Genomic DNA, 26,388 nt, shown 5'->3' with positions numbered 1-26,388 from the left:
GAATTAATTTACAATGCCCAAATATTCTTTTTCTCGCGGGGGGAGCTAAAGTGTTGGCCGCACTCGCATCCCGCTATCCTGCGCCGCATTGATGCATGTCCGTTGTGACCCTTGCAAGTATACAGGGTGTTTCTAAATTAATGCCTCCCATACCTGGTCACAATTTTAGACACGTCACGGAGGCCAAGACTAAAGACTTGGCTGTATATAATATTGAATGATATCGCCGGGGGGTCATGCCACCCTGATGCGTGGTATATTGACTTAATTTCCATTGCAACATAATATGGATGTCTTCGACCCAAGTCATGTTCTCCCTCATCTATGATGGCCCAAATAGCAACTATAGTGCTCGAAGTGACAACCGAAGTCAAGTTTGAGCTAGTCTTGAGATACTTTCTCGCAACGCTTCCCATTGGAAGAAAACACCTGCTAAAGGTTGTCATTATGCAAATACACTTACGAAACTAGATCCATCCACAATTTATTTTCTGTCCTAATATACACAATGCAACGCTATTCTAGAGCTGGCGATTTGGAATACCCCTGTAGCAAGAACAGACCCTGGCACCCTTTCTTTTTCCCCTCGTGTAACTATCAAGTGTTTTCTTTCACCCCAATTCTCAGAACTTACTCTTTCTTTTTATCAATTATTTTCCCTTCCTCTTCCTGCTTTTATTTTCAATCCTTGTAATAAAATCGCAAAGACGGTATGGCAAAGAGCGAGTCTCCCAAGACGGCCAACCTGGCTTCGAGAGAAGTCGAAGGCACTTCCTCTAGCGAACATCGCGATGAGGCAGATTTGGCACGGTTGGGTAAGCGCAGTGTATTGAAAGTAAGATGCTCCCCGAATTTTTAATACTTCATGTCTCAAAAGCTTATCCGCAAAAAGCGCAACTTTGGTTTCATGGCTGTTCTGGGTTTTAGTACTACTATCTTGATTACATGGGAGGGGCTCTTCACGTAAGTCGGGTCTTGGAAGGAAGGAAAATATAAGCTTGTTTATCTAACTACTTGATTTTCAGGACATTCTTGCAGCCGCTTCAGAAGTACGTGCCATTGTTTGTTGTGTACAGGCTTGTTCCTGATATTGGTACTAACATTTGCCAGTGGAGGTCCTGCAGGTGCAGTGTACGGATACATTTTCGTCTGGGCAGGAACCGCAGCAATATTTGCTATGCTTTCTGAGATGGTCTCCATGTAGGTCGTTTCGTGGGATCAGACACAAGTCGAAGACTGACAGTGTAGGGCTCCAACGTCTGGTGGCCAATATCATTGGTGCTCCATGCTCGCGTCCCCAAGGGCAATGAAATTTTCAAGCTATGTCACTGGTAGAAAACAAAAATCCCTCAAGTCAGCAATTACAACGATTGACTTGGTACAGGTTGGCTCACGGTTGTCGGCTGGCAGGCCACATTTGCGACAGCCTGTTATCTTTGCGGGACAATCATACAGGGTCTCATCATATTGTCAAGTCCTTCTTACGTACCTCACCCCTGGCATTCGACCTTTCTTTATTGGTCTGTGGTAGCATTTGGACTTGTCATCAACGTTGTGGGGGGAGCGTCTCTCCTACCCAAGTTTGAAGGCCTGATCCTTGTTCTACATGTGGTTGGATTTTTCGCCGTCCTCATTCCATTGGTGTACATGTCCGATCACAGTAGTGCTGAAGATGTTTTTGCGACTTGGGTCAATGACGGTGGCTGGGAGACACAGGGGGTTTCATTCTTTGTCGGACTCATTGGTGTTGTATTTGCGTTCGCTGGAGGAGATGCTGCGGTGCATGTAAGTTTGACAATGCCTTCCATTTTGGCTATCGACTATACTTGTTGCATGGCGTTCTTAAATTTAAAATCTAATGGTGACGAACAGATGGCTGAAGAGACTCAAAACGCACCAAAGATCGTTCCTATCTCCCTCATGTTCAGTATCCTCCTCAACGGCGTCCTAGGCTTTGCCATGCTCATAGCCTCTCTTTTTTGCCTTGGTAATCTCGACGACGCCATAGCATCGCCTACAGGATACCCGTATATGGCGATCTTCCTACAAGGGACAGGCTCAATTGCTGGCGCTACGACAATGGCTTCTATTATCTGTGTGATGGGCATCTGTGCTACCACCGGCATGCTTGCCACAGCTTCGCGCATGTTTTGGGCCTTTGCACGGGATCGAGGTGTCCCAGGATGGCGTCTTTGGAGCCAGGTATCCCCACGAGCAGGTATTCCTGTCAACGCTGTTATTTTCACGGCAACAGTATCGGTTCTTTTAGGTTTGATTCCGCTCGGCTCCCCCGTCGCCTTCAATGACCTCACCTCGATGTCTACATCTGGTCTGTATTTATCATATATGGTGTGTTGCATCCTTTTACTGTATCGCCGCTGCACCAATGGCATCGCCGATCCAAGCGATATCACCAATGCCGACTTGTCGCCAGCGGAGCATGAACAAATTGTAAACACGGCGGGTGCAAAACTTGTCTGGGGCCCCTTCCATATTAAGGGTCTTTTCGGCGTCGCTATTAATGTCTTTGCAATTGTTTATATGTTGATCACCGTGTTCTTCAGCTTCTGGCCACCAATGGCCGAGGTCACCGTGTCGACAATGAATTACAGCGCGGTCGGTACAGTTGGGACAATGGCCTTGAGTCTGGTGTACTATTTCGTCCGGGCCCGGCATGTTTACGAGGGGCCTATTGTGGAGATTTGATCTCTTCAAAAAAATCTGATCAACTGCTAGAAATATTACCGTGATTATGTTGAGACTATCGACATCTCTATATGTGCATTACCAAGACAGAGCGTTTCGGCCAATCCGAATGTGGTGCCGGCCATAATGATATCTAGAGAAATTGATATAGCTGGTGCATCTGAGAGGACAATTTCCACACAAGATATTAATGACTAAGTCAATTCTGACCGTGGTATATAATTATCCGCAAGGAGTTTCTCTTGCCTTGTTTGTAAGTATGAATCTAATCCATAATTGTTGCTAACATATAACCCACATATGCAATCAGAAATCGGAAGCAATAGAAGTCGCGACATTAGTTTGCGAGCAACCAATCGCTGATGTGTTGACCACCCGCATTCATCCGGAACCAAACCAGGACCAAGATCAATTCATTCAGTATTCAAAACTATAGTTAAGAAGCGATTGAAACTGTTCATTGTCAAGTTGGCTATGGAGCCTGCGTGGCGGATTTCCATATTGTGCTCAACCGTATGAAAATTCCCGAAACTGATGCTCGTCTGCTATGGTCTTTCGTGGGCGAAGTCGGCCGAAAAGATACGTCCTCTTAGGTTTCTACGGAGATTGACGGTTAAATGGAACCGGGAGTAGGGAATTGCGAGATCCTACCTACTAGGACGTACGTACTGCGTACGGACTTTGTCAGCTAGGCGGGCTAAAATGTCAAACCAATCACTGACTTTGAATAAATGTCTCCATTTTTGCAATGTAAAAAGTTCGCACTAACATAGCCCATAGAGATAGTTTTGCGATTATCTAGTGATCTACTGGTGCAGAGCTTTGCGCGTACTAGTAGGACCGCGCTGAATGGCGGGTTCGAAATTTGAGAACGAGCAACAGTTACGTAAAGCGCAAGATCTACCACAGTGCTACTTGGATCAATGCAAGATCCGAGATCAATCAGCCAGTTTTGTGTACCTGGTACTAACGGGAAGTGTCCTTCCTCCACCTTGTCTCTTGTAATGCACAAGGAGACACTGAAAATTGATCCTAAAGGTTGAAGAGCAAAAACAGGAAGAAGATAACCAGCTGGTCATACACAGGACACCGCACCCCTGAATCAAATCAAATTACGGATTCGAGTTACGGAGGATTTTGAAGGTCTGTTCCGTGCCATGACCCAGAATGAACCGCTTTGCGAGACGTCGAGAAAATTCTCCGCTGGATCTCGGTTGTAGATCTTGGTTCTAGTCATGACTCAGTGCGAGATGAAGACTTCTCTGTATACCCTCAAATGAGGATAGTGTACCCACTGACTGTTCTCATACATAGCACTAGTGCAAAGTCTATATCCAGCGCCGCCTCCAGATGAACCTGCGTCGTATTTCCGGTATCCACGAGGCTGGCTGATCGTGACCCACACGGCACAAGATGGGCTGTTTGGTCAAGTTAGAAGCTTGTTCGATGGAGCCTATGCAAGATCTCGGACCTTGTCATTATCAAGCAATAACTTAGCTTTGTCCCGAAAAAATGCTAACCCTACCTTTTGTAGCTAAGATCGACGCGTGTGCTTACATTAATGTCCTAGATTCCCTAATCGGGGAATTTCTCCAGCACAGTCGGCCTGGTCTGTACCAACAAATGGCCCAAGACGATCAAGTTGCGCTACTAGTAGGAGAACCGTGTCCGGTCTCCCAAGATGTCGCAAAATTACTGCGTCCATGACGAAAAAAAATAGAAAAAAAAATAAAAGGAAATTTTCAGCACGCAAGACCAAGCTCGCCCAGTGCCTCCTGACACGACCTATATAAGTTTTCCGCACCCACGCACAGAAGCAATACTCTCGGCCATCCTCTATCCTCTTCACAAATTACACCGCAACTTGTGTTTCAAGGCTACCTAACGACGCCATCATTATGAAGTCTTTCCTATTCATCGCTGCTCTCCCGCTGGTCTCAGCCCATATACACGCTCGTGCAGCTGATGGCATTGTTACCCCCAATTCCTTCAATTATACCAACCTAGGTGGTCCTTTGAACTGGTATGGCCTGAATACTACCGCCAACGATGCATGCGCAAAAGGTACACACCAGTCACCTATCGATATAGGCACCCAGACCGTCGACTATGCTGTCGCAGGATCGGTGAACTTCAACGTCACCAATGTCCCATCTGCCAAGTTCGAGAACTTGGGTTCTGGATTGGAGGTTGTGATTACTAATGGATCGCTGGCCACAAATAATATCACCTACCCCCTAGCCCAATTCCATTTTCACACTCCTAGTGAGCACCGCGTTAACGAGGAGTACTTTCCCATGGAGTGCCACTTTGTTTTTGAGACTGAAGGTATGCGTCAGCCCCTTTTTCAAAAATCATATGTTATAAATCTTGGGACAGTATTAACAGATGATTAGCCAAACAAATTGCCGTCGTTGGTTTCTTGATGGAACTCTCTCCCTTCGGCTATACCACTCCCCTCTTCGACTCTGTCTTCGCTCACCTCGACGACATCAGCAACGCTGGTACATACACCGAAACCGGCCCCCTTGACTTCACCGGCATCATCAGTCATTTCAACAAGTTCGGGGTTTACACCTACAACGGCTCTCTGACCACCCCTCCCTGCAGCGAGAATGTGCCCTGGTTCATCAGCACGGAGCCCCTGTGGATCAATGTTCAGCAGTACCGAGCTGTGAAGAATGTGCTGAAGTACAATGCCCGCTATACGCAAGATACTTTGGGTCAGACCAATCTGCTGGAGGTTGCTGCTAAGGAGTTGAATTGAAAAGTCGATTTATTAGAGAGGGACAATTTAGAAGATTACATGGAGATAGGTTGACAGGGCTGGTCCATATAGGATGCAACCATGCTATAATGTTGAGTGATGAATGACTAATTGAGAGACTTCGTTCTAGAGTCGTTGCACTTGTTGATGAAGTAGTACTCTACAAACCTTTGATTGATAATTCTGTATTAATTTCCTATCAGACTATTCGATGTAACCACGCGGTACTTTTTGATCTAGTTGGCGTTAAAACTTTCCCTCAGGAGGTCTCTACCTAGAAAGACGTCGACTTGCTTGTACAGACATTTCATTCATTATCATCCTACCTACATTTCTGCAGTGACATATCAACAAAGCTAGGGTTGCGTTTATGAATAGTTCATGAAAAGCACCAATGGTTCGATCAAAAACATTAGTTGGCCTTCAAAGCCACAGCTACGTATGTAGCTCATATAATCATACATAGACCCTCCCGCAATATGACCCCACATCACGGTTTTCCCTACTGTGTTCGACCGAATAGGTAACCCCAGAGTTGACGATACACCGGGTCTAAGTTTTCAAACGGTGAGTCTATACAACCGCCATTGGTGGGCCTTTGAGGATGGTTCGTCCGCACGTGTCCGAGGTTCATAGGGATTTTCGTCAAAGACTCTCTAGCGCATGTTTATCGAGGCTGAGCCCTAGCTTTGCTGATTCTTGTCCGCAATAGGTGAGCATTCCTCTGATTACGTCAGTCAGTCTTTTCCCTAACATTGAGTTAGGAAAACCATTCGTATTACTTCAGGCTATGATTCTTACCACCATATTAAGTGTTCCGGTAGATTATTATAGGATCAGAAGCAAGATTTCGGCGGGKTCCATTTGAAACCGGGKTTGGCACGTCGTTTTAGAGCCTTGGTCTTGATGACAACGGAGATACCTTCATTGGGATCTATCAATTCAAATTAACAAACGGTCGAAAAGAGTAGAGAGCCGTCCATACAAATCATGCATTGATGGTTTATATAGTTGCAAGTCGTCACCGAAACGTATCAACAGATCGTCTCGAACCTGCCAGGCTGGAATAATATATGCAAATCCAGAATCTGGATTTCCGGCTACAACATGGCCGTAAAAATCACCTGTTTGTGCATCGAAAACGCATGTACCACTATCTCCTTCCTCGAGTTTCCCATCAAACTTGACTGTCCATATTTCTTGAGACGGCTGGTCTGGCGCTCTAAGAAAAGACGGGTCGCTAGCAAGCGACCACTCAGATAACCTGACGATCCGGTGATGGCAACTATCTTCGCATCATTCGGCCGTGAGTCTGAAACTTGTGTGACATTAAGCGTGAGGTCATGAGCTCCATTGTTGTAAAGGAGCTGCTCTGACATGCTAGTATGCGAGCCTTCGATCTTGATCAGAGCGTAATCGAGGCTCGGATGAGACCCTTTTACCGAGCTTGCCAGCAAAGTGCCCGATTCCAGCCGTCGTTTATAGGCACTAGGATTTGCAGATATGGTGGGATTTCGTATTGTACTACTGTTGGATCTTGAACGTGATTTGCTCCGAGCGCTCTTGATAGGATCGGCAGTGACGAGAGGAGGAAGTGTTGTACGGTCCTTAGATCTCGAGCGTGATTTACTGCCAGCCCTCTCAAACAGACCCATAGTGGCGGCACCTGAATTATCAGGCCCTAGTATTGATATGTGCTGACGCCTTCGTATTCTGGAGGTGTATCTACTGGGAAATAGTGATCTTCGTGGATGGCGTGAACGACTTCCTCTGTCACTCTGTGAGGCGGCTCGAGGTAGAAGTGCAGCACTTTCGAGGGCAACAGCACCTGCGAGAGTAACAGCAAAAGCAACTGGACCTACGACAGCAGCAGTACTAAGATCAACCAGTGGGAGAGCCCAAGCCCTAGAAGGAGGTGGGCTGCGGTTGTGACTGAGATAGTGACGGCGATGGTAATGCGTTGATTCATGAAGAGTTTGCTGAGAAGAGTCAAGTGTCGTGGAGGTTGCTTCTGCGGTGGCAGGAGGATTATCTGTAACCCTAAAATAGGAAATATGCCTAATTAGCTTCATTGCGGTCATTATCGATCAGTTACCCACCTTTCAGTAACAGTTTTTCCTATCTCAAGTTCAGGCTCTTGGGAGGAACTCGACCTTGATATCGAATTTTCTGATTCCTCCAGGGCCGAATCAAAATGTTTGGACAATGGGGAGCGACTGCCTTGCCTTATTGTTCGGAGGAATTCTTCGCCATCAGAATCGCTTTCCCCGTCAATATCGTATTCGAATGGAGGGCAAGGATCTGCTGATTGCGGTCGCGATGCAAACCCGTGAGCTGCAGTCAAAAAACATATTTCTTCCCCTACTCTGACAATTACTCCAGCGGTTGCTTTCCTTGACATTGAGTCAGTCCTATTAGGTTCTTTGACGAAAATATGTGAGCCCATTATATTGTACGTCGGCCGGTAAAAAACGGACATCTCGCTATTTGCCGGTTTGATCACCATTCCGTCTGTATACTCATCGATAACGGGCTGATGCGTCGGTGGCCCAGATCTTGAAGGATGCGAAGATACTGCACTGTTCAGATTTTTTAGAGATGCCTGATGCGTCGATGCCCCAGATCTTGAATGATACGAAGATACTGCCCTATTATGATTTTTTGGACGAACTCTATGGTGACGTGGTTCGGAACGAATAATGCCTGGGTAATACGAATCTTCCGTATCTGAACAATTGTCGCTAAAAAAATCATCCATATCACCCGCAGCGAGTTGCACAAGTTGCCCAAAGTCCGGAGGATGCGAGCAGTCTGCCGTGTCCACGCCGGGATATCTTAGCAATATTCCACTTTCTTTGATTGTCTTTCTGGCAGTTTTTCGCGAGTTGCTGTCTTCACAAATGAACATCAAGACTGGTCTAGCTGTGGATTTGGTCTGACCGATCATATACAGACTCCAGTGTAGTTCTCGCGACGGTGACTCGCAATTGCGATCCATGTATGTCTTGATTTCCGCCGCCAACAGAATGAAAAGCTCGCGAGCAGGTACTTGGGCATGCCAACACTGACTTTTGCCCATGGTGCGACAAAAATCCCCGATGGATGCTTCAGGATTTTCCCAAGAATGCTCTGTACCGGGACGAGTATTCGCGATTCTAAGTCGTGCCAATCGATGAGAGATCTGGGACATTATTCCAGTTGAATCATGGGGAAGGTTGCCTCCGATAGAGCGACGAAGCGATAATGCATTCATTGTGCTACATTGTAATGGAACGAGCGATATACATAAAGAATCGAGCACTTGGCAATGGCAGGGAGAAAAGCGTTCAAGAAGTTGTAAGTGATCGAAACCCAAGATGCCACTGTCAGGCTAATGAGGCACAGCCGGGTCGGACGCCTAATCGGAGTCAGCCTCGTTATGAGCCCCACGGATCACTAGGTTTTTAGCAGCAGGGAGTCACTTGGGACGCTGTTGATGATCGCCATAAAAGCAAAGAATCTGCCAAGCTGATGATTCGCAATCAAAGAAAATCATGACTGCACAAGACCCTCTGGACATTCCGCTCCATACAGAGTTGATTAGCACTGTCTCAAGATGCCGATTCATCAATGACCTCTGCAGCTTATCTATTGATCAGCAGACATTGACCGCATACAAGTATGACCTAGATGCGTATTTTGTCTACTACTCAGAACAATGTCGCTCAGCACTCCTCGACCGAGGGCGACATGTGGCTGTCAGAACTCATCGCGACGTCACCGACATTGCATCCTACATCCGGGGTGGACAACAACGTGAAGATATTAAACAGATCATAACATCAAAATTACTGACTTGCAGCTCCCCGAATGACGACCGGATCGCCGAGAATACCATCGATCTCGTTGCCAGCCTCTTACTGATGATGCAATTTCGAGATCTGCCGTTTGGTATATCTCGATGGAGGCCGCTCAAGTGGACGCATGGCTCTCTTCAAGATTTTTTGAGGGGCCAGTGGGATAACCAGCCTATGTTGAAAGAGACGGTAAAGCTTGAATCTATATTCAATGCGCCAAATCTGACACGTATTGCGGGTATCAGAATCGAATGGACGGATAATCTTAACGACCATTTGAAGATGATAGGGGAGGACACCGCGGTGATGATATTCCACCATGCATCTTTTTTGGAAATGCAGAGACAGTGAGTGAGTCGTATCAACCATGTGACACATTTACTACGGAGAAATCTCACTACTATAGTGATCTATTCCCAGCGGGGTTGATAGAAGAGACGCTCAAAACGCTTGCCCTACTCTTCCCCCAGAATGGCCGAGAGACACAGTCTTGGTTCGAGAAGATTCAAAGCAGACCTCAAACTCCAACTTTAGACCCCAAAGTAGCCCGATGCGGGCGGCTGAAGAGCGACGACCGGCACCTAGAGCATTTCACATTCTGGCGAGATCGACTGGTGATTCTGAAACAGGTGTTTGACGAAGCGGAGCCAAACACTATCCCACGGCTATGGTACGACCGGCGAAAAGGCGTGCAATGGTATACATTCTGGGTCGCCGTTTTTGTTCTCCTCCTGACCGTGTTTTTTGGTTTTGTTCAGTCGGTTGAAGGTGCTTTGCAAGTTTACAAGGCCTACCATCCGAACTGACTGCAGTTGTATTGCAGCTTGGACTATATCAGAGCGGGTACAGATAAATCTCATTGATTTCAGTCTCACAGTAAAAGAAGCAAATTAGGCTGAGTAACTTGGGCGATACTATATCATCATATCCCTTGATTAATGTGTCTCCGTATCATTTATCGGAGCCCTAACCCTAATCGCGCAACCGCGAATCCACTCATGACGTAGTCCACTTGTTGGAGTTCGTAATGTCTGAAAGCGGAAGACAATGTGGGATATGGTACCAAGCGATATTGCACCGATCTACTCATGAGTATAAGAGATTGCAGAAAGCAGTAGAATATGTCGTGGTAATAGCAGGTAAGAAGAGCTCGCGTGAAGAGACAGGAAAGCCCCCACTTGATAGTCGCCTGCCGATAAGCCTTGCGGCCTTTCTTATCACTCCGCTCTCCGCCTTTTGTCTCTCGTCTTCATTCATTCTTCCTACACCTCTTGATTCCGCAAGTAGAAGAGTATATCTGCTTCATCGACTATATTGAATACATGGGCTGAGCCATTTACTACAACACATACCCGCAATGTTTGGAATTTTTGCGGATCTTCTCTCGTATGTCCTTCGCTTGCCGAGTCAGCTGCTCTCCAGCCGAAACAGGCACCAACGTCATTCATCATGACAGCTATTCTTCCTACATAGTTTTAGCTAACGTGTTGTCTTTTCTATAGATCGGTTATTACAATCCTCTTCCCGGCCTTTGCTTCCTTCAAAGCTATTCGTTCTGGGAATCCCGCTCAGCTGACACCATGGTTAATGTACTGGGTTGTTTTGTCGGGGATATTGCTGGCTGAGTCATGGACAGTGTTTATCATCGGATGGTACGTCGGTCGTTACGTGCCTGATTATAATATACTGACGAATATTGTTAGGTTCCCCTTCTACAGCTGGATCCGTCTCTTCTTTCTTTCATACCTTGTCCTCCCGCAGACCCAAGGCGCCCGCATCCTCTTCCAGGAATACGTCGACCCATTCTTTGAGCAACATGAGCGCGAAATCGAGGAACTTATCGGACGCACCCATGAGCGTGCCAAAGCACTAGGACTCCAGTATTTCTACCAGCTCATCGACATTATCCGCGAAAAGGTTCTGGGTATGCCATCTCAACAGCAGCAGCAGCAAATGGCCCCTCCTCCATCTGCCGGTGCTGCCGGGTACGCACAAGCACTACTCTCACGGTTCAATCTCCCATCAGCCAACGCAATACCAGGTGCTGCAGCTGCTACCGGAGCAGATTGGTTTTCAATGGTGACCTCCGCCCTCGGCACAGTAACCTCTTCCTCATCGACCCACCCTCAATCTCGCGAGGCACAAATCGAACAGCTCTCCGCAAGCGGCGCATTCAATACTGATCAGTACAAACATCTTTCGCGCTCCCAAAAGGCGAGTTTGTACTCCTCGCAACGTGAGAGATTGGAAGTTCTCGCCGCTGCTTTACACAAAGAAGAGACTAAATTACACAATACGACTCCTGGTAGTAGTGATGACGACGACGACCTTGCTTATGGGCATGGTCCGGCTGGATTGCGCAAGAACGCGAGCGAGCATTCATTCGATCAGATTGACGCTGATGAGCTGAGTGGCTCGCGATTCACTGCGGGCAATGAAGGGAGCGGTGGTGGTGGTTGGGCGAGTGGCTGGKTTGGTGGKAGTAGTGCTCCAGCTACACAGAAAAGACCGTCTTCAGGCACGAAAAGGAATGTATCTGATTCAGTGGATTTCGCGGCCAGAGCGGTAGATGAGATTGGTCGTGCGTCGGGCTTTTCTAGATGATTTGTCTGAATAGATTATTTCAACTGGAGTTGGTCGTTTATGGTCCCATCTTGTTATCTACGAAAATTTATTTGAGATTGTTGAGCTACTATATGCTAGACCAAGCGTTATCATAAAGAGTAGAGTGATGTATTCGGGTAACTACAACAAACTACACGACAGATGCATATACTATACTGACACCACAGCAACAAACACAAATTCAAGTCCCTGGAGAGCACACGATATAGCCGAGATGACAATACACCCAGTCAAGACAACAACGATCAGTGCCAATCAATCCATCGTCTTCGAAAGCTCGGAACCCCCCTTTTCCAGTCCTGATCAACTTCAACATATACGGAGATAATGACTGCAAATAGTCGATAAATGCATAACATACAATGCAACAAAAAACGACAAAAACTCGGAAAACCGCAACATAGGTAAATAATCTACATAAACGGGACAGCGATCCGCGATGCTATTTCTTGATCTCTCTCTCTCATCTCTGGACTCGTAATAGACATAGTCCACGAATGAGCCCCTGTCCCCAGCCTTCACTTATCAACCATCGAAGGAAGTAACCTCAAAAGTTTAAAAAAAGTAAAACAAGAAAGATCTCACATTCCGGAAGACGAAGGTACAAAACGGGATGTAATGGGGTATGATATGATGGTATGTATCTAACGCTCCTCATCCTCCTCAATAACAATCACAAAAAATTAAGATAATCGAATCTCAAAACACTCACAGCATACAAACTTGAAAATTGAAAGAGAAAATAGAAGTCAAAAATAGAAGCAAAATAAAGAAAAGTAGAGTGAATATTAAATTCTTATAAACAATCAATCAATCCCAAACTTTTGTCTTCCCGAACAATGTTGACAATGACACAAAACCTCGAAGGAAATAAAAAACAGAAACAGAAACAGACAGAACAATGGACAAGACAAGAACAACCGGATGAATATGCATGTTTTTTGTGATTTGTTCGGTTTGACTTCAGGTGGTCATAGTAATGCATGGTAATGATGGTATGGTATCTTGGATTGTATTAACCTTTTTTCTCCTTCCTATCAATATTCTCTGGTATCCATTGTCTATGCTGTTTCTCCTTCGCTCTTTACGGGTTGCGATTTGGTTAGTTCGGGAGAGGTCGGGTTTGAGGGCGGGGATGTTGCCATATTATCGTCTAAAGCGGCAAGGGCGCTATTTCATAATTAGTATGTTTGGAGTGGATGTAATGATAGAGAAGGACAAAAAATACCTGAATGCGTTAAGGGAGGATACGGCCTCCTTCTCTTCCTTCTTTCCGGCTGGAGGTGTACCGGTGCGGCTGCTAGCGCCGCTGTCTTCGCCGCCTCGAACCAGATTGCCGCCAGGGCCAAGGTTCTTGCGACCACTGCTGCTGCGCGAGCCGAACATGCTGGATGGTCCGAAGGAGGCAGGCTGGTTGAGTGTGCGCGATGTCTTGAGACGACGCAGGTCGTCGCTGCCGACCTTGCTGGAGGCAAAGTCTGGTGGAGGTGCTTGGTTGCGGTAGTCACCAGAGAAGTTGCGTGCGTCGCCGCGGCCCATGGGCATACGGCCACCGCCTCGGCTGGCTTGTTGGCGGAGACGTTCCATTTCAGCTTCTTGCTGAGCGCGGGCGGCCTATTGACATAAAAGTTAGATAGGTATACGAGAAGGATGATAATGTAAACAAACCTCTTCGCGAATCTCGGTAAGAGTCTTGGGACCCTTGTCGCCATTCTTGGATACCCAGTTGGCGGAACGCAAGTCGACGACATCCTACAACCGTCAGTAAACTCAAACAACCAACACAGGATACACAGGGCATACCATAAGCATAAACTTGAGACGGCTGGGCAGGCCAGGAGTCTCCATCATCAGAGAAATACGACCAAAGTAGGCATCCATCATAGCATGACCCTTTTCAGATACATCCAAGCTGGCACCGATGGTTCGCAGCAAACTGGTCAAACTCTCCACCTCGGCCTCGTCGGGAATACCCTCGTAATCGACAAGCTTCTTGACACACTCGTGCATAATACGCTCAGTCAACATGCCCAACTTGTACAGCTCACCAATAAACTTGACGAGACCAAGACCGCGACGCTTGGCAGCAGCGGCAATGTAGTATTCGTCAGACAAGAGGGCGGCGGCTTCACTTTCACCTTCGGGCTTGGGTGGCAGGTTGACCTTCCATCCACGCTCGAATTCTTCTTGACAACGATTCAACAAGTACTTGCGGAACAAGCTGCCACCTGCGACGACGTTGCCGGCCTTGTCCTTGATGTTTTCGTCCTTGATCTCGGGGCTCATGCTCTCAAGCATACGCTTGCAGAACTTGGCGTACATAGGAGCCCAGTGAGCTTCGTCAGTAGCCTTCTCGAAGGTAAGTTGAATGACTTGACGCAAAGTACGACCATCAGATTCATGCTTGGACTGAGACACAATAATGAGAATCTGCTCGGAGATACGATCAAAGTTTTCAGGAGTCATCTTGTTCAAGTTGGCCTTGACCTTACGTTGAACGACATCAGGAGCAAGATAGTCGGTTTCACCACCTGGAGTAGGACCGGCAGTGGCTTGGCCAACGCTTCGAGGCTTCCAACCAGTTTGAGACACTTCAAGAGGCTTGAGAGAAAGGCCTGCGGTAAGAGGCATGGACTTGTTGGTCTCTTCCTCCTTCTTGGAGCTTTGTTTGTCGCGTCTGCTACCTGTGCGGGTAGTATTCCTGCTGGAACCTGGGCGAGGCGATTGAGGCACATTGTGGATGGCAGCAGAGGAGCCAGGGCGACTCATTGAACCAGGACCCATCGAGCCAGGACGTCCGAATGGGCCAAATGGACCGCTGCCCATCGATGGCATGCGACCAGGAGGATTGGGGAAACCATCCCTGGGAGCTCCAACGGAAGGTGTACCTCCGCCAAAGTTGCCCATCTTGAAAGTGGACGGAATTCCACCTCGAGAAGTTTGACGACCAGTGCCAGGAGTACGAGCAGACTGTGGTCGTGAAGAATCGCCACTGTCACCAACAGTCTCGCGAACACGGAGGTCCCAGTCCAAAGTAGGCTTCTCTTTGAAGACATTCTGGAATTGAAGTAAGAACTCTTTGTTGTACTTGAATTTGCGATCCGATGGAGCATTGGCGTTCAAGGCGGGATTAGGAGAGGCGATTGAAGCGGGATATGTAATGGCAAGGCTGTCCAAAAACTTGGCGCTGTGCAGAGACTTCAGAGCTGCGCTGGGCTGAGGTGGCTCGACAGGCTTGGTCTCGAGCTTAAGAGGGCCGGGCTTGGCCTTGCTGACGCTAGCAGGCTTGGATGGAGGGCCCATCGAAGCATCGGACTGCGACACAGGCGTCGCAGCACCGCTGTCGTCCGGAGTCTGAGCAGCAGGGGTTTCGCTGTCAGGAAGACCGTTCTTGCGCAAAGATGCAAAAAGCTTGGAGCTGTCTTCGTCCGCAGCAGCGCCAGATTCCAATTTCTTGATACGAGCTTCTTCGATGGCCTCGGCTTCTCGTTCGGCCTGTTTCATGTTGCGCTCATAGGCTTCCTCTTCCTCCTTCTTCTTGCGGTCAGCCTCTTCCTTCTGAGCCTGCTTCTTCTTCTGGTACTCGGCTTCAGCAGCGGCTTCCCGAGCCTCAATTTCGGCCATTTCGCGCTCGATAGCATCAAAGTCTATCTCATCGGCGGCAGGAGCAGGAGCAGCCTTCGCCTCAGGCTTCTTCTCGATAGGCTCCTCAACCTTGGGCTTGGCTTCTTCCTTGGCAGGTTCAGCGGGCTCGGCCTTCGGTTTGCTATCTTCCTTGTCAGCAATAGCAAGGTTCTCAATCGCCTTACGAGCATCCTCTTCCTTGCGACGTTGCTCGGCCTCTTCCTGTTCAATCTTCAATCGGACAGCATCGCGGAGTTCCTTCTTCTTTTCCTCGTCAGTCTTCACCGACTTGCTCTCGGTACGCGCATGATCGATACCGCTAGCGGCACGGGGAGGAGGCGTAGGGGCTGAGCCCTTGACGGGCGAAGGAGTAGCACGAGCAGGCGAGGCTGGCGCTTTCTCGAACGACTTGACGGCACCGCTGTTGGGATCCTTGATCACGATCGCGCTTTTCTTGGGCGTGGGGATGATGAAGTGGTTCTTTTGAGGAGCCGGGCTATTGGATGTTCTGCTTTCAGTGTGAGAGTGACCTGGAGTTGAGGCGACTGCTGGAGCAGGACCCTGACCGAGGCTCGAGCCGGGACGATCGTTCGAAATCTGAGAAGTGCTTCTCGAGAGCGGCGTAGACTGCATCGACGGCTGCATGGTTCCGGCGGGGAACTGGTTTGGCATAAATTGACCGGGCTGGCCGTAGGGAACACCGGGTCGAGGCTGAGGCGAAGGGGGCATGTACATATTTTGCTGAACTCCGTATGCGGGATAGTAGTAACCGCTGTTGGGGTCATAACCACCGTGGGGGTAATTCTGGTTTTTCACAATTGTTAGAGCTTTTTCGAAATCACCAGTGCCTGGGGAAATATCTAGGGAACTTTGACGAAATGCAGGGAGGAGGGGAAGGTCCACGGAGTAAAGGGTAGGAGGGGGTTTGGAAACAGGAGCAGAAAACTCATCGCTTTGGGTCCTTTGCAATTTCTTCTGCTTGAACGCATTCTTCTGAAATGGGTCCATTTTCTTGTTTCTCCAGGGTTTATTGCTATGGAGGGAAGATGAAGGATTACGGTTTCTCACATTTTGGGGTCCCATGTGCTGGTTGTAACCACCGTAGTGTTGATTGGCCATTTGCTGATGTTGCATAGGTACATGGCTCATTTGTGGCGTGACGGGGTTGGCGTTCGCAATGGCTGGGCTTCGATTCGCTTGATGAGGAGAACTGGGGTAGCCCATGGGGCGTCCGTGGGCGGGTGGGTGAAATGGAGCAGCCATTTGAGGTCCACCTCGTTGGTTTGGTGTGCCTCGGAAGTTGGGACCAGACGAGTAGCCCATTTGGTTCTGATATCCGGATCCAGAGTATCCACGACCGCGACCACCTTGGTAGCCGCCGCGAGCTGGACCTGGACCACCTGGGCCACCGGGGATGTGGCCACCCATATCGCTGTGTTGAGACTGAGACGATTCACGACGAAGGTGGGTTGCTTGAGGACCAGGACCAAGATTGTTCTGGTTCACTCGCATCTGTCGCTATTTCGGTTAGCCTGGCATACATGTCGCGTTTAACATTCAACGCAGCGGGCAGAGGAAAGCAAATAGGGACAGGATAAAACGTACAGCGTCTCCTGAGGCGTCGCCGAAACTGCCAAAGTTAGGCGCATTACCCGGAGCTTGGTATGTAGACGGCGGCCGGCCGCCGCTAGACGCGGGCTGGGGAATAGGCGAAGGAGAAGACGAAGGCGAGGTGACACGGGGGTTCACAGGTGCGACGTTGAGATTAGTATGAGGCTGGCTCGCGGGAATAGCAGGAGAACCCATGGCAGGCGAACTCTGCTGATCTACCGATCCAAACTGAATGCTGTTGCGATTTGGGTTACCAGCCGGTCCACCATTCGGGATGAAGCCAGTGGTTCCAGCAGAGCTGATGGTCACTGATTGTTTTCTGCTGTGGTCCGCCGCATGGACGGGGGGAGCGCCATTCACGATGGTCACCCCGGAAGGTTGCTGATTCTGCATGGATGATTTGCCGTTCACTGTGTTTGAAGTCGTTGAGGGCGAATTCCCATGGTGCGCTGAGGCGAACTCGGAATCGGGTGTCTGGGTGGCGTGCGCGTTCGTCCTGGAGGGAGCAGCGCTATTTGCCAGTGGGAGCGATGGTGCCGACGAAGTGTTGTTTAGTCCTTGAGACTGGTTCAAGCTCATTCGATCGATCGAAAAAATCGAAGTCGTGGGCGTTGAAAAGACGCGAGAAGGCGATCGAAAGAAGGACTGACAAAGTCGCACTCGAAAACCAAGCTGCAAGATGTTTCTTTCTTTGCAAGGCCAGAAAGAAAATTGAAAGAAGGAGGCGAAGAAAAGAAGTCTCTTCTAGCGCAAGCGACCTGGATTAATAACCGCTTGATTCCGATAGCTAAATCGAAATCCACGTATCGTTCCCGACAAGAAATAAAAATCTCTCAAATAATGTTCAACTTCAAAAGAATGAAGATAAATATTAAAAGAGAAATGAAGGGGAAGATAAAAGTATGGGAGTGGGATAATCCGTCGAAGTTTCGCACGCTCACCAAAGAGTGGCTGTGGATCGCACAACAAGCAGAAAAAAAAAGATGTTGTGGTTTTTCGTTGGCCTAGAGGGCGTCGGAGAAAATAAAATATCACCGAGGGAAACACAGAAAAGATGAATTCCTGTGAGACCGGGAATAAACAATTAAAAAAAACCTCTTCTGATCAAACAGATAGAGGAAACTCCTATTAGAAATAAGGGTTTTCGTTTTTTGGTGGAGGAGTGGAAGGGAGAGAGAGAGACAGCCGGAAGGGGAGAAAAATAATAGAGAGAGAGTCTCGGGCGGGCTGGGGGGAAGCACTAGGCCAACTTGATCCAAGTTCTCCCGTCAGGCAAGAGACAATAATAATCGCCCCAGTTCATCAAGTCGGACTCTGAGGACCGGTATGACTCTTGCCTTTGTGATGGCACTCGATTTGCTTGCCTTGTTTTAGCTAGCTACTTCTTCATTGGCTTGTTGCAGTGCTGCCTAGTCCTACAGACATTGAATCTGGGTAATCTGCCTAGTACGTATCTGCCGACAGTGATGCTACACTACATAGTATGTACGGAGTCGCCCGGGGGGTAACGATAAATGCGACTATCGATAGACAGACAGACGAGACGATGCCAAACAGATACGTAGGTACGGCCGATCCGTGACTTGACAAATAATAAATTCCACCCAGCCAAGCAGCGATAGACTGATAGTACAAGCAGAAAAAGAAAGTAACTACTCTTTTCTTCACCGGACATAAATCCCCCTTCCCTTGCCACACAGACACACCAGCGAACCAGACCCATCCCTGCTCGATGGGGTTTTAACGTAACTGGTTCGAGAGACAGAGGTATTACTACGTAATAACTGTGCTTGAGTCTACTCTTGTAATTATGTTAGAAAGAAAAAAGACAACATATTGTGTATATCAAATAAGTATAGGTATGTTAAGTATGCAACGAAGCAGAGGAAGAAGTGGACCGATCCGAGCCGCATTGACGATCAGACGCATGTCTACGTAGCTACCATCTGTATACTACGCCATACGCTAACAGGGAGAGACAGGAGCCTATCATGACTGTAATAGTATATTCTCGTTCGTATCGTGTCATATCATATCATTATCGTGGAAAAACAAGGAACAAAAAACCCGAAAGACAAACCACTAATGTCAGGAAGCGTCTGCTAATTGTAGTTTGCTATTTATGCGATCAAGATCCTCCTCTATCTCTGTAGGCGATATGTTTGGCGGCATCGTGTCGTCTGTGTCAGATACACCGGGGTCGCGACCACGTGTCGTTTCTGATTCACTCTCGTCCTCGCTATCCGGTGGCGAATCCAGGTTGCCGAGTCCAGGGCTCTTGAGGACCCGCTCGCCATTGTCATCTTCAATGTCCGGGGAAAGTTGAGGCGTGTCTGAACGTAGGACGTCCTTGCCGTTATCATCTTCATTTGAACTAGTGGTGGACAGTTTGGAGTCGCTGCCCGTGTGTGCATGTTGAAAGTGTCGAGGGAGCCCGACAGCTTCTGCAACAGCTGCAGCTTCGTCGGCAGGTAATTTTGCCACGTTGGTGTCGGAGCTCACCTGCTTGTTGAATAAGCCGCTGCCTTGTTGTTCACTGATTTGTAGAATATTGCCGTAGCTGCGACGGGTCGGATCGGCGAGACGCTTCTTCTTTTTCTTCTCACGCTTGGTAGATGGGCGCACCACGACGACGGGAATGGGTGATTGTTGTAGACAGTATTTTGATACCGAACCAGGCAGCAAGCCTTGCATGCCGCTGAGACTGCGTCCTCGTGTTCCGACAATCAGGACAGCCGGTTCATAAATACGGATCTATGTGACCTTGTTAGTAAATACCTTTCATCAATTCGATAGCTGACGTACCATTCTCTGGATAATATCCTGCACCTTTCCTACCGCAAGTTCCAACACCAAACTGATCGCCTTCTCGTCATGCTGATTCTTCGCAATAACCTGATTGAGAAGCTTCTCAGCTTCTTTGCGATATCTACCTTCATCAACGCTCGCATCGCTAGCGATCTTAGAATCCTTTTCCACCACCCATAGACATATGACCTCATCACCGTCATCAACTAGTTCATCAATCAACCATTCGAGGGCAAACTCTGAATAATCGTTCTGATCGGTTCCACAAAGAAATGTGCGACTTCGTCGTGTGGCTTGGTAGTTTTTGTGTTTGTATTTCAAGGTAAAGGAACCGTCGGTGACATCCCGAGTATCGAAGGTATCGAAGGAAACGCCTCGCTGGTATGTACTACTGCTCTATTAGCATTTGTTTTTGATACATACAGAGTCGAGTAAGTATAGCGCTTACCTGGGTGGTGGAGGGGATGATATTCTTCTTGGGGGTCGACCATCCAATACCGGCGTCTGTCTACCACTGCTCACGATTGTGCTTTCCAGAACAGGCTGGCTGTCCGAACCACTAGACTGCGCCGATCTTCTGCGTGGGGGGTCATTTCCTATGAAAGAGATTCTGCGATTGTCTGATCGTGATAAGCTCGTCGTACTGTCTGTAGATAGCGAATTCTCGCTGTTGCCCGGAAGGTTGAGAATTGGTGTAGAGGCGTCGGGGGACATGGTAGTTGGCGATGTCATTTTGGCGAGAGGTGGAATTGCATATCATCGAACGAATCAGACGGGTTCGAAATCGAATTGAATTAGATGTCGTGTTGTTTTGTAATGTTAGTCGAAATAAAGAAAGACCAGAACAGCCCGTTAAATGTGAGTAAGTTCAAGAAGCTGACTGTTGACGATGAGTTTGAGTCATGAAGAAACATGTGACGAGTTTCCTTAAGTGGGTCGATTTATCCTTCTTGAGTTCCGTAACGCTCTAGATTCCGAGACTCAGCCACGATTGAGCTTGTCGAACGATGCTAACTGACGCCAACTTGGCGGTTTTTTCTCCTAATCAATCACTTGATTTCCAATCTCAATTTTGGGAAAGGGTTTGTGGAAAAAGAAAGGTGATTGAACGTGATGCAATGCCAGTCGCAGATTCGCACTAGGCGGCGGGGGATCTCAGGAAGGGCCCGATGATGCTAAGGAAAATGCTGTGTACTCGGATCTTAGAGGTTTCTAGAATCAATAAGACGGCACAGTTTGGCAAGGGATGAGGAAGCCAGATGTTGCAGCACTTATTTGAGAAAGATAGCAGAATACTGAATAACAGCAAAGGTTCAATGATAGAGAGAGATTGAGAGGAGATCAGGCGTCGAAACTCAGCCCAATCATCCATCTCCGTTTTGGACCAGCCTGATTCGGCAGAGGGTGTCCACTAGCCTCGAAATAGACTAGCGCACCAGTCATGACGGAAATGCGGGGCAGCGGCTTCTTTCCCTTTCCGACGTTCTTTGCACATGACCAGAATAATTGATTTTCAAGGTTGCTGCCTGTACCAAGGTAATCAGACCCAAAGGCAGCTGGCACATGAGCAGGTGCTTCTTGCTGTATACCTAGGTACTATGATGATGGCTCTTTCAGGATTATTTTAATTGATATATCGTGCCGGCAGGAACATTGAAGCTGCCACGATATCTCGGTAGACGTCAAGCAAATATCTCAATATTACCTACACTAAATTGCTACGTGCAGGTACATTTTTTTCAGAGACTGAAGCTAGATAAGTCCCAGTAACATGACTTTCAAAGTTGAAGATGGGGAGGGGATCTAAAGAGTAACCCTATGCGAGGGTAGCTTGGCTATCTCGAGATTCTGGGGTAATTCCGGTCCTGCTCTTCGACCACAAGATAGTCACCGGAAATTGACATCACTGCCCAGGCTACAGTGACTTGTTCTTCTGTTTTCATATACACTCAGTTTTCATATGATGTGCGCGAGTCTTGGTCTGTTGTTGAAGATGGAGTGAGTGTATGCGGGAAAGGGAAAATAATGTAGCTGATATGATATCAAGATGCACACCTAGGAGATAACCTACACAGTATGGTAGAAAATCTGTCAGCTCCAGCCCCGCATGCATGTGGGAGCCTCATAGTGCGTACTCTGGTTCAAGACTTTCGGACTCCCCTGAAATGAAGATGACCCCACAATATTTAATGGTCCCTGGACACATGCAGTTGGCCCCAGAACCTTGATGCGGGGAAGAAGTCCATAAACATGAGGTATATGACTAGTTCGAAAGAAAATCATTGCATTCAACCCGCGTTAGAAAGGATCAACGGCCTTTCAACTCAAGAAAACTCTCAATCAAAACAAGAATGACGGCAGCTAAGTCGCATACGAATAGCGGCAACGCTGGGAGGCTCTCCAAGATTATAATCGTTGGCGCAGGACCATCTGGACTATTACTTGCAATTTTATTAGCGAAGCACGGAGTCAATGTCGAGCTGCTCGAAGCCACCGAGAAACTCGACGAACAACCACGAGCCGCCCATTATGCCTCTCCCGCGGTATACGAGCTTCGTCGTGCAGGTGTCATCGACGATGTGATCGAACGCGGCTTCAAACCATCAAATGCGTGCTGGCGTAAAGCCAACGGCGAGATCATCACTGGAATGAGATTTGACGTCGTTCCTGATGACCCCGAGCGGATGGTCGTACTACCCCTGGACCGTCTCGGCAAGCTATTGTATGCCCATCTCCAAAGACAACCGCTCGCAAAAGTTCATTGGGGTCATCGTGTCACGGAAATCGGCGAGGAAAACGGAAAAGCTTGGGTGAAAGCTGAGACTACATTAGGACCAGCCAAATTTGAGGGTGAGTATGTGATTGGTGCCGACGGCGCAAACAGTACGGTTCGAAAGTTGTTATTTGGACCGAACAGCTTCGAGGGGGAGACGTTGGACGCAGCCATAATTGCCACTAATGTGAGTGATCTGTCTGTCAGCCAATGGCTTGCGCTAATTGAGATAGGTGATACACGACTTTACCCAGTATGGATATTGGGATACAAACTATATTGTGGATCCCAAGAACTGGCACATGGTTGCAAAAATAGGACGAGACGATCATCTATATCGGGTGTCCTACAGCGAAGTACCCGGATTGACAGCCGAAGAATATAAGCGACGACAACCGGCTCGTTATAAGGAGATATTGCCAGGAAGTCCAGAACCTTCGGAATATACCATCACCAACATCAGCCCGTACAAGTTGCAGCAACGATGTGCACCTTCATTCCGTAAAGGAAAGTTCGTGTTGATTGCTGATGCCGCACATGTGTGCAATCCTTTGTAAGAGTCATTGCTCTTTGACCTGTTCACGAGATTTCGCTGACATGTTTTAAGTGGTGGACTTGGTTTGACAGGAGGTATCGCAGATCTAGGGAGTCTTTTTGACTGTCTGATTGGAATACATCAAGGCCTCGCTGACGACGACATCCTTGATCGATATGCCGAAATCCGTCGAAAGATCTATTTTGACGTTATTGATCCTCTGTCAAGGGAAAATTTCCGCCGACTTTGGGCTCAAGACCCGGACAAAGCAAAGGAGAATGACGAGTTCTTCAAAGTACTCGACAGAGCAGAAAAGGATCAAGAACTGGCAAAGGAGCTGACTTTGGTAGGTTGTATTTTTGGAGAGCAGGTATTCTGCCATTTTGGCAACTGTGCTGACAGTGTACCTAGGGCCTGAATATCCTTCGACATGACTTCACCCAGTACTACAGGACAAAGGCTTCAACATGATATTCCTTCCTGTGTACTTCTTTCTTGATGTTGGTAGTAAGTCTTTTTTTGAGATGTGTTGCATGACAGCAGGATCACACACCTATGCTGGGTCGTCACACTAATAAGAATGAACGGGACAGTTGACCAAAAGGGAAGGCGTGTCTAACTGCCAGGCTCCTGCCTGAGGAAATCGCCGCGTACGCCCGGCTGTTTTATGTCCCGTGCCCTGTAATTTTGATAAACAATCGACTATAATAAACAGTTGAAAGAATTCTCCTCCATATTTTACCCTTCGCTTGTAATAAAGGCAAAGAGCAGTCCTATCTTTTACCTCGTAGCCTTTTCCCTTTCCTTTCCTCTCTTTTCACTCTCTTTATCATCCTGACTTATCTGCATCTCTACAAAATTAACGCTTCAGTCACTTACTAGTCAACACGATGGCTGATCTACTTTCACGCCTTCCCCTTGAGGTCCAGCAAATGGTCTTTGACATCCTTCACGCGAACAGCATCAAGGAGGAGTTGACACCTTTTCTCGTGGTGAACAAGTACTGGTTTGTCCACATTAGTCGACGGATCTACAGAGAGGCCAAGTTGCACACAATCTGGCAGCTGCGTGACTCTCCAAATGCTGAACACTATTTGTCTATTATTCGCTGCTTGACTTTTGGACTCGGTGATCATACTTATCATCATGAAATCATCGAAAAATGGGCACAACCACCCCTCCACAATCTTGAGAAGGTTTCCTTCGTGCCTGGCGCTGTGTTTCAAGGTCACGAGGTCGATTACATTATTCCATACCTTCAGCCCAGTATTTCAACCGTTCAGTTGTTTGGTGTTCGCTGGACTTTGCAGCTACTATCAGCATTGCACGAGATGTGCAAAGGTCTCAAAGAACTGAGCATCAAGTACCCATTCAAAGGCAAAGACTTTAGTTTCAACGCGCAAAGCTTTGACTCCTGGCTTCAAGCTTTTCCATCACTTAGCTCCATCTCTGTCTTCTACACGGATGGCAATGGAAACGAAAAGCCTGCCAGCAATGCTTGGACCAAGCTGTTCTCTCAACCAACATTGCGCAGTCTTTTGAATAGACCTCTTCGCCGCCTCCGCATCGAACACCGATTGGAAGATTGGAAATCTTTATCCAACAGCGCTGCATTCAGTTCCTTGCGGGAGCTGAGCATTATTGCGAGACTCAAGGACATTGCCAGACTATCGGAATTGGCAGATTTACGAAAGCTGCATATTCTGGTTAATGACGAGCCTCAAGCGGAACAGCGGGAAGTCATCACGCCCCTTTGCTCAATGACTGGACTGAAGTCTCTGAGGGTTATCTTTGTCAAACTACACAAGCTTTACGCCAGCGAAGTCATGTCGTTGACGAGTCTCTCAAACTTGGAAGAGCTTGATATTTTCAATAGTCATCAGGAAACTATCGTCACCGACAATAGCGATATCGACGACGCTAACGACGATGATGAGACGGAACGTCGTCGCTACACGCCCATTCAGATCCTGCCGTCCTTCGATGAGAATGACTTTGACGTGCTGGCATCGTCGCTTCCCAAGTTGCGTCATGTATGCTTGTTGTTCGACTGGATGCCAAATAGCTACCATGTCCTCAAATCTGCTGCGTACCTTTGGCGTGAGCTAGAATATCTATGCCTTGGCTACAACATAGACCTCCCAGAAGCCATAAAAATGGCACGAAACAGCGATGCTGTCTTTCCATATATGAAGCAGTTTATGAAGGTGCGGGCTTGTATTGGAGATCTGGCCCCTGACACTGAGGCCATACGAGGCGATCGTGATGCTCGGTATGTACTTGTTTTCTTTATTCCACTTGCGTCCAATCCCTTTCAACTTGCTGAAAACTGAGAACTCTCAGAATTCAGCACTCGTTATACAGCCTATATAGACTTTTCCCCTAGTCGCTGACATTGCTGCTACTCTAGCTCGAAATATGTCGGTAAAGTCTGTCGACACCTCAAGGCCGCTTTCCCTCGGCTTGAAGGCATCAAATTCCGGAAATTCACCATCCAGGACGAGATTCCCGACCATCAGGAAATCGTAATTTCGAAGGATATGATGACTGATGCTCTTGATGACAAAGAGCAAGGCTGGCGGTGGTCTCGTTACGGTGTAGATGCAAATTGGGATTTTGGTTATGTTGTTTGACACTGTTTGAACACTGTTATCGCCCTTTCTGAACATATTATACTGAAACGAGTGTTGCTGCGTGGTTTTTTTGATTCTTGTATTGACAGCTTTATCGTCGTCTGCAGAATTTCGTGTGTTCGGCGTAAACGAGTTTCGGGAGGTGGCACAGTCATTAGCATAATATTGAGGGATAGTCCGAGTCAAATTGGTTGTTACGTCTTATCATGTTTCATTTGTACCTAGAATAGTTAGTACTAGTGAATTAATAAATACCCTGCAGCTTTAGCGAGGCTGAGATGCATCTAGACATCCAAACAAAAAGGCCGCGTTGCCGCCAGGGGTCATCCAAACCACGCTTACAAAGAGCGGCGCTGCAAGCCTAATCGATTTAGACACCCACGGCCCAGCCTCTTTATCCCCTTTCCCTTCCCCATCATCAACCTTCAGTCGTCTTCCTTCTGGTCCACCGGTGATATCATTAACAAAAT

The 26,388-nt window shown here is 47.8% G+C and overlaps 8 protein-coding genes across 8 annotated transcripts; 5 read left to right on the top strand and 3 right to left on the bottom strand.

The window, feature by feature from the left end:
* Positions 1–712: 712 nt before the first annotated feature.
* Positions 713–2,706, top strand: BHQ10_004432 (uncharacterized protein; the record flags this gene model as incomplete). Its single annotated transcript, XM_040876797.1, has 7 exons — positions 713–835; positions 878–963; positions 1,026–1,049; positions 1,111–1,200; positions 1,249–1,331; positions 1,385–1,785; positions 1,873–2,706. 7 exons carry the CDS (start codon positions 713–715, stop codon positions 2,704–2,706), a joined length of 1,641 nt encoding a protein of 546 aa, XP_040732936.1.
* A 1,898-nt stretch (positions 2,707–4,604) lies between these two features.
* On the top strand, positions 4,605–5,473 carry BHQ10_004431 (uncharacterized protein; the record flags this gene model as incomplete). Its single annotated transcript, XM_040876796.1, has 2 exons — positions 4,605–5,034; positions 5,103–5,473. 2 exons carry the CDS (start codon positions 4,605–4,607, stop codon positions 5,471–5,473), a joined length of 801 nt encoding a protein of 266 aa, XP_040732935.1.
* Positions 5,474–6,573: 1,100 nt separating this feature from the next.
* Positions 6,574–7,128, bottom strand: BHQ10_004430 (uncharacterized protein; the record flags this gene model as incomplete). Its single annotated transcript, XM_040876795.1, has 1 exon — positions 6,574–7,128. One exon carries the CDS (start codon positions 7,126–7,128, stop codon positions 6,574–6,576), a length of 555 nt encoding a protein of 184 aa, XP_040732934.1.
* A 1,878-nt stretch (positions 7,129–9,006) lies between these two features.
* On the top strand, positions 9,007–10,115 carry BHQ10_004429 (uncharacterized protein; the record flags this gene model as incomplete). Its single annotated transcript, XM_040876793.1, has 2 exons — positions 9,007–9,656; positions 9,716–10,115. The coding sequence occupies 2 exons, from the start codon at positions 9,007–9,009 to the stop codon at positions 10,113–10,115; spliced, it is 1,050 nt and encodes a 349-aa protein (XP_040732933.1).
* Positions 10,116–10,666: 551 nt separating this feature from the next.
* Positions 10,667–11,913, top strand: BHQ10_004428 (uncharacterized protein; the record flags this gene model as incomplete). Its single annotated transcript, XM_040876792.1, has 3 exons — positions 10,667–10,695; positions 10,812–10,961; positions 11,013–11,913. The coding sequence occupies 3 exons, from the start codon at positions 10,667–10,669 to the stop codon at positions 11,911–11,913; spliced, it is 1,080 nt and encodes a 359-aa protein (XP_040732932.1).
* A 1,082-nt stretch (positions 11,914–12,995) lies between these two features.
* On the bottom strand, positions 12,996–17,748 carry BHQ10_004427 (uncharacterized protein; the record flags this gene model as incomplete). Its single annotated transcript, XM_040876791.1, has 5 exons — positions 12,996–13,104; positions 13,163–13,548; positions 13,603–13,686; positions 13,738–17,076; positions 17,164–17,748. 5 exons carry the CDS (start codon positions 17,746–17,748, stop codon positions 12,996–12,998), a joined length of 4,503 nt encoding a protein of 1,500 aa, XP_040732931.1.
* Positions 17,749–19,257: 1,509 nt separating this feature from the next.
* BHQ10_004426 (uncharacterized protein) lies at positions 19,258–20,709 on the bottom strand (the record flags this gene model as incomplete). Its single annotated transcript, XM_040876790.1, has 4 exons — positions 19,258–19,923; positions 19,975–20,365; positions 20,426–20,573; positions 20,622–20,709. 4 exons carry the CDS (start codon positions 20,707–20,709, stop codon positions 19,258–19,260), a joined length of 1,293 nt encoding a protein of 430 aa, XP_040732930.1.
* A 1,619-nt stretch (positions 20,710–22,328) lies between these two features.
* Positions 22,329–25,918, top strand: BHQ10_004425 (uncharacterized protein; the record flags this gene model as incomplete). The annotated part of the gene is made up of 6 exons (XM_040876789.1): positions 22,329–22,937; positions 22,984–23,303; positions 23,358–23,631; positions 23,697–23,728; positions 24,157–25,557; positions 25,696–25,918. 6 exons carry the CDS (start codon positions 22,329–22,331, stop codon positions 25,916–25,918), a joined length of 2,859 nt encoding a protein of 952 aa, XP_040732929.1.
* Between the last annotated feature and the right edge of the window lie 470 nt (positions 25,919–26,388).

Source organism: Talaromyces amestolkiae, assembly GCF_001896365.1.
Source record: "Talaromyces amestolkiae strain CIB chromosome Unknown scaffold7.1, whole genome shotgun sequence".
Classification (NCBI taxonomy): Eukaryota; Fungi; Ascomycota; class Eurotiomycetes; order Eurotiales; family Trichocomaceae; genus Talaromyces; species Talaromyces amestolkiae.
Note: the sequence above shows the minus strand (reverse complement) of the source record. Positions and strands in the feature narration are given on the sequence as shown.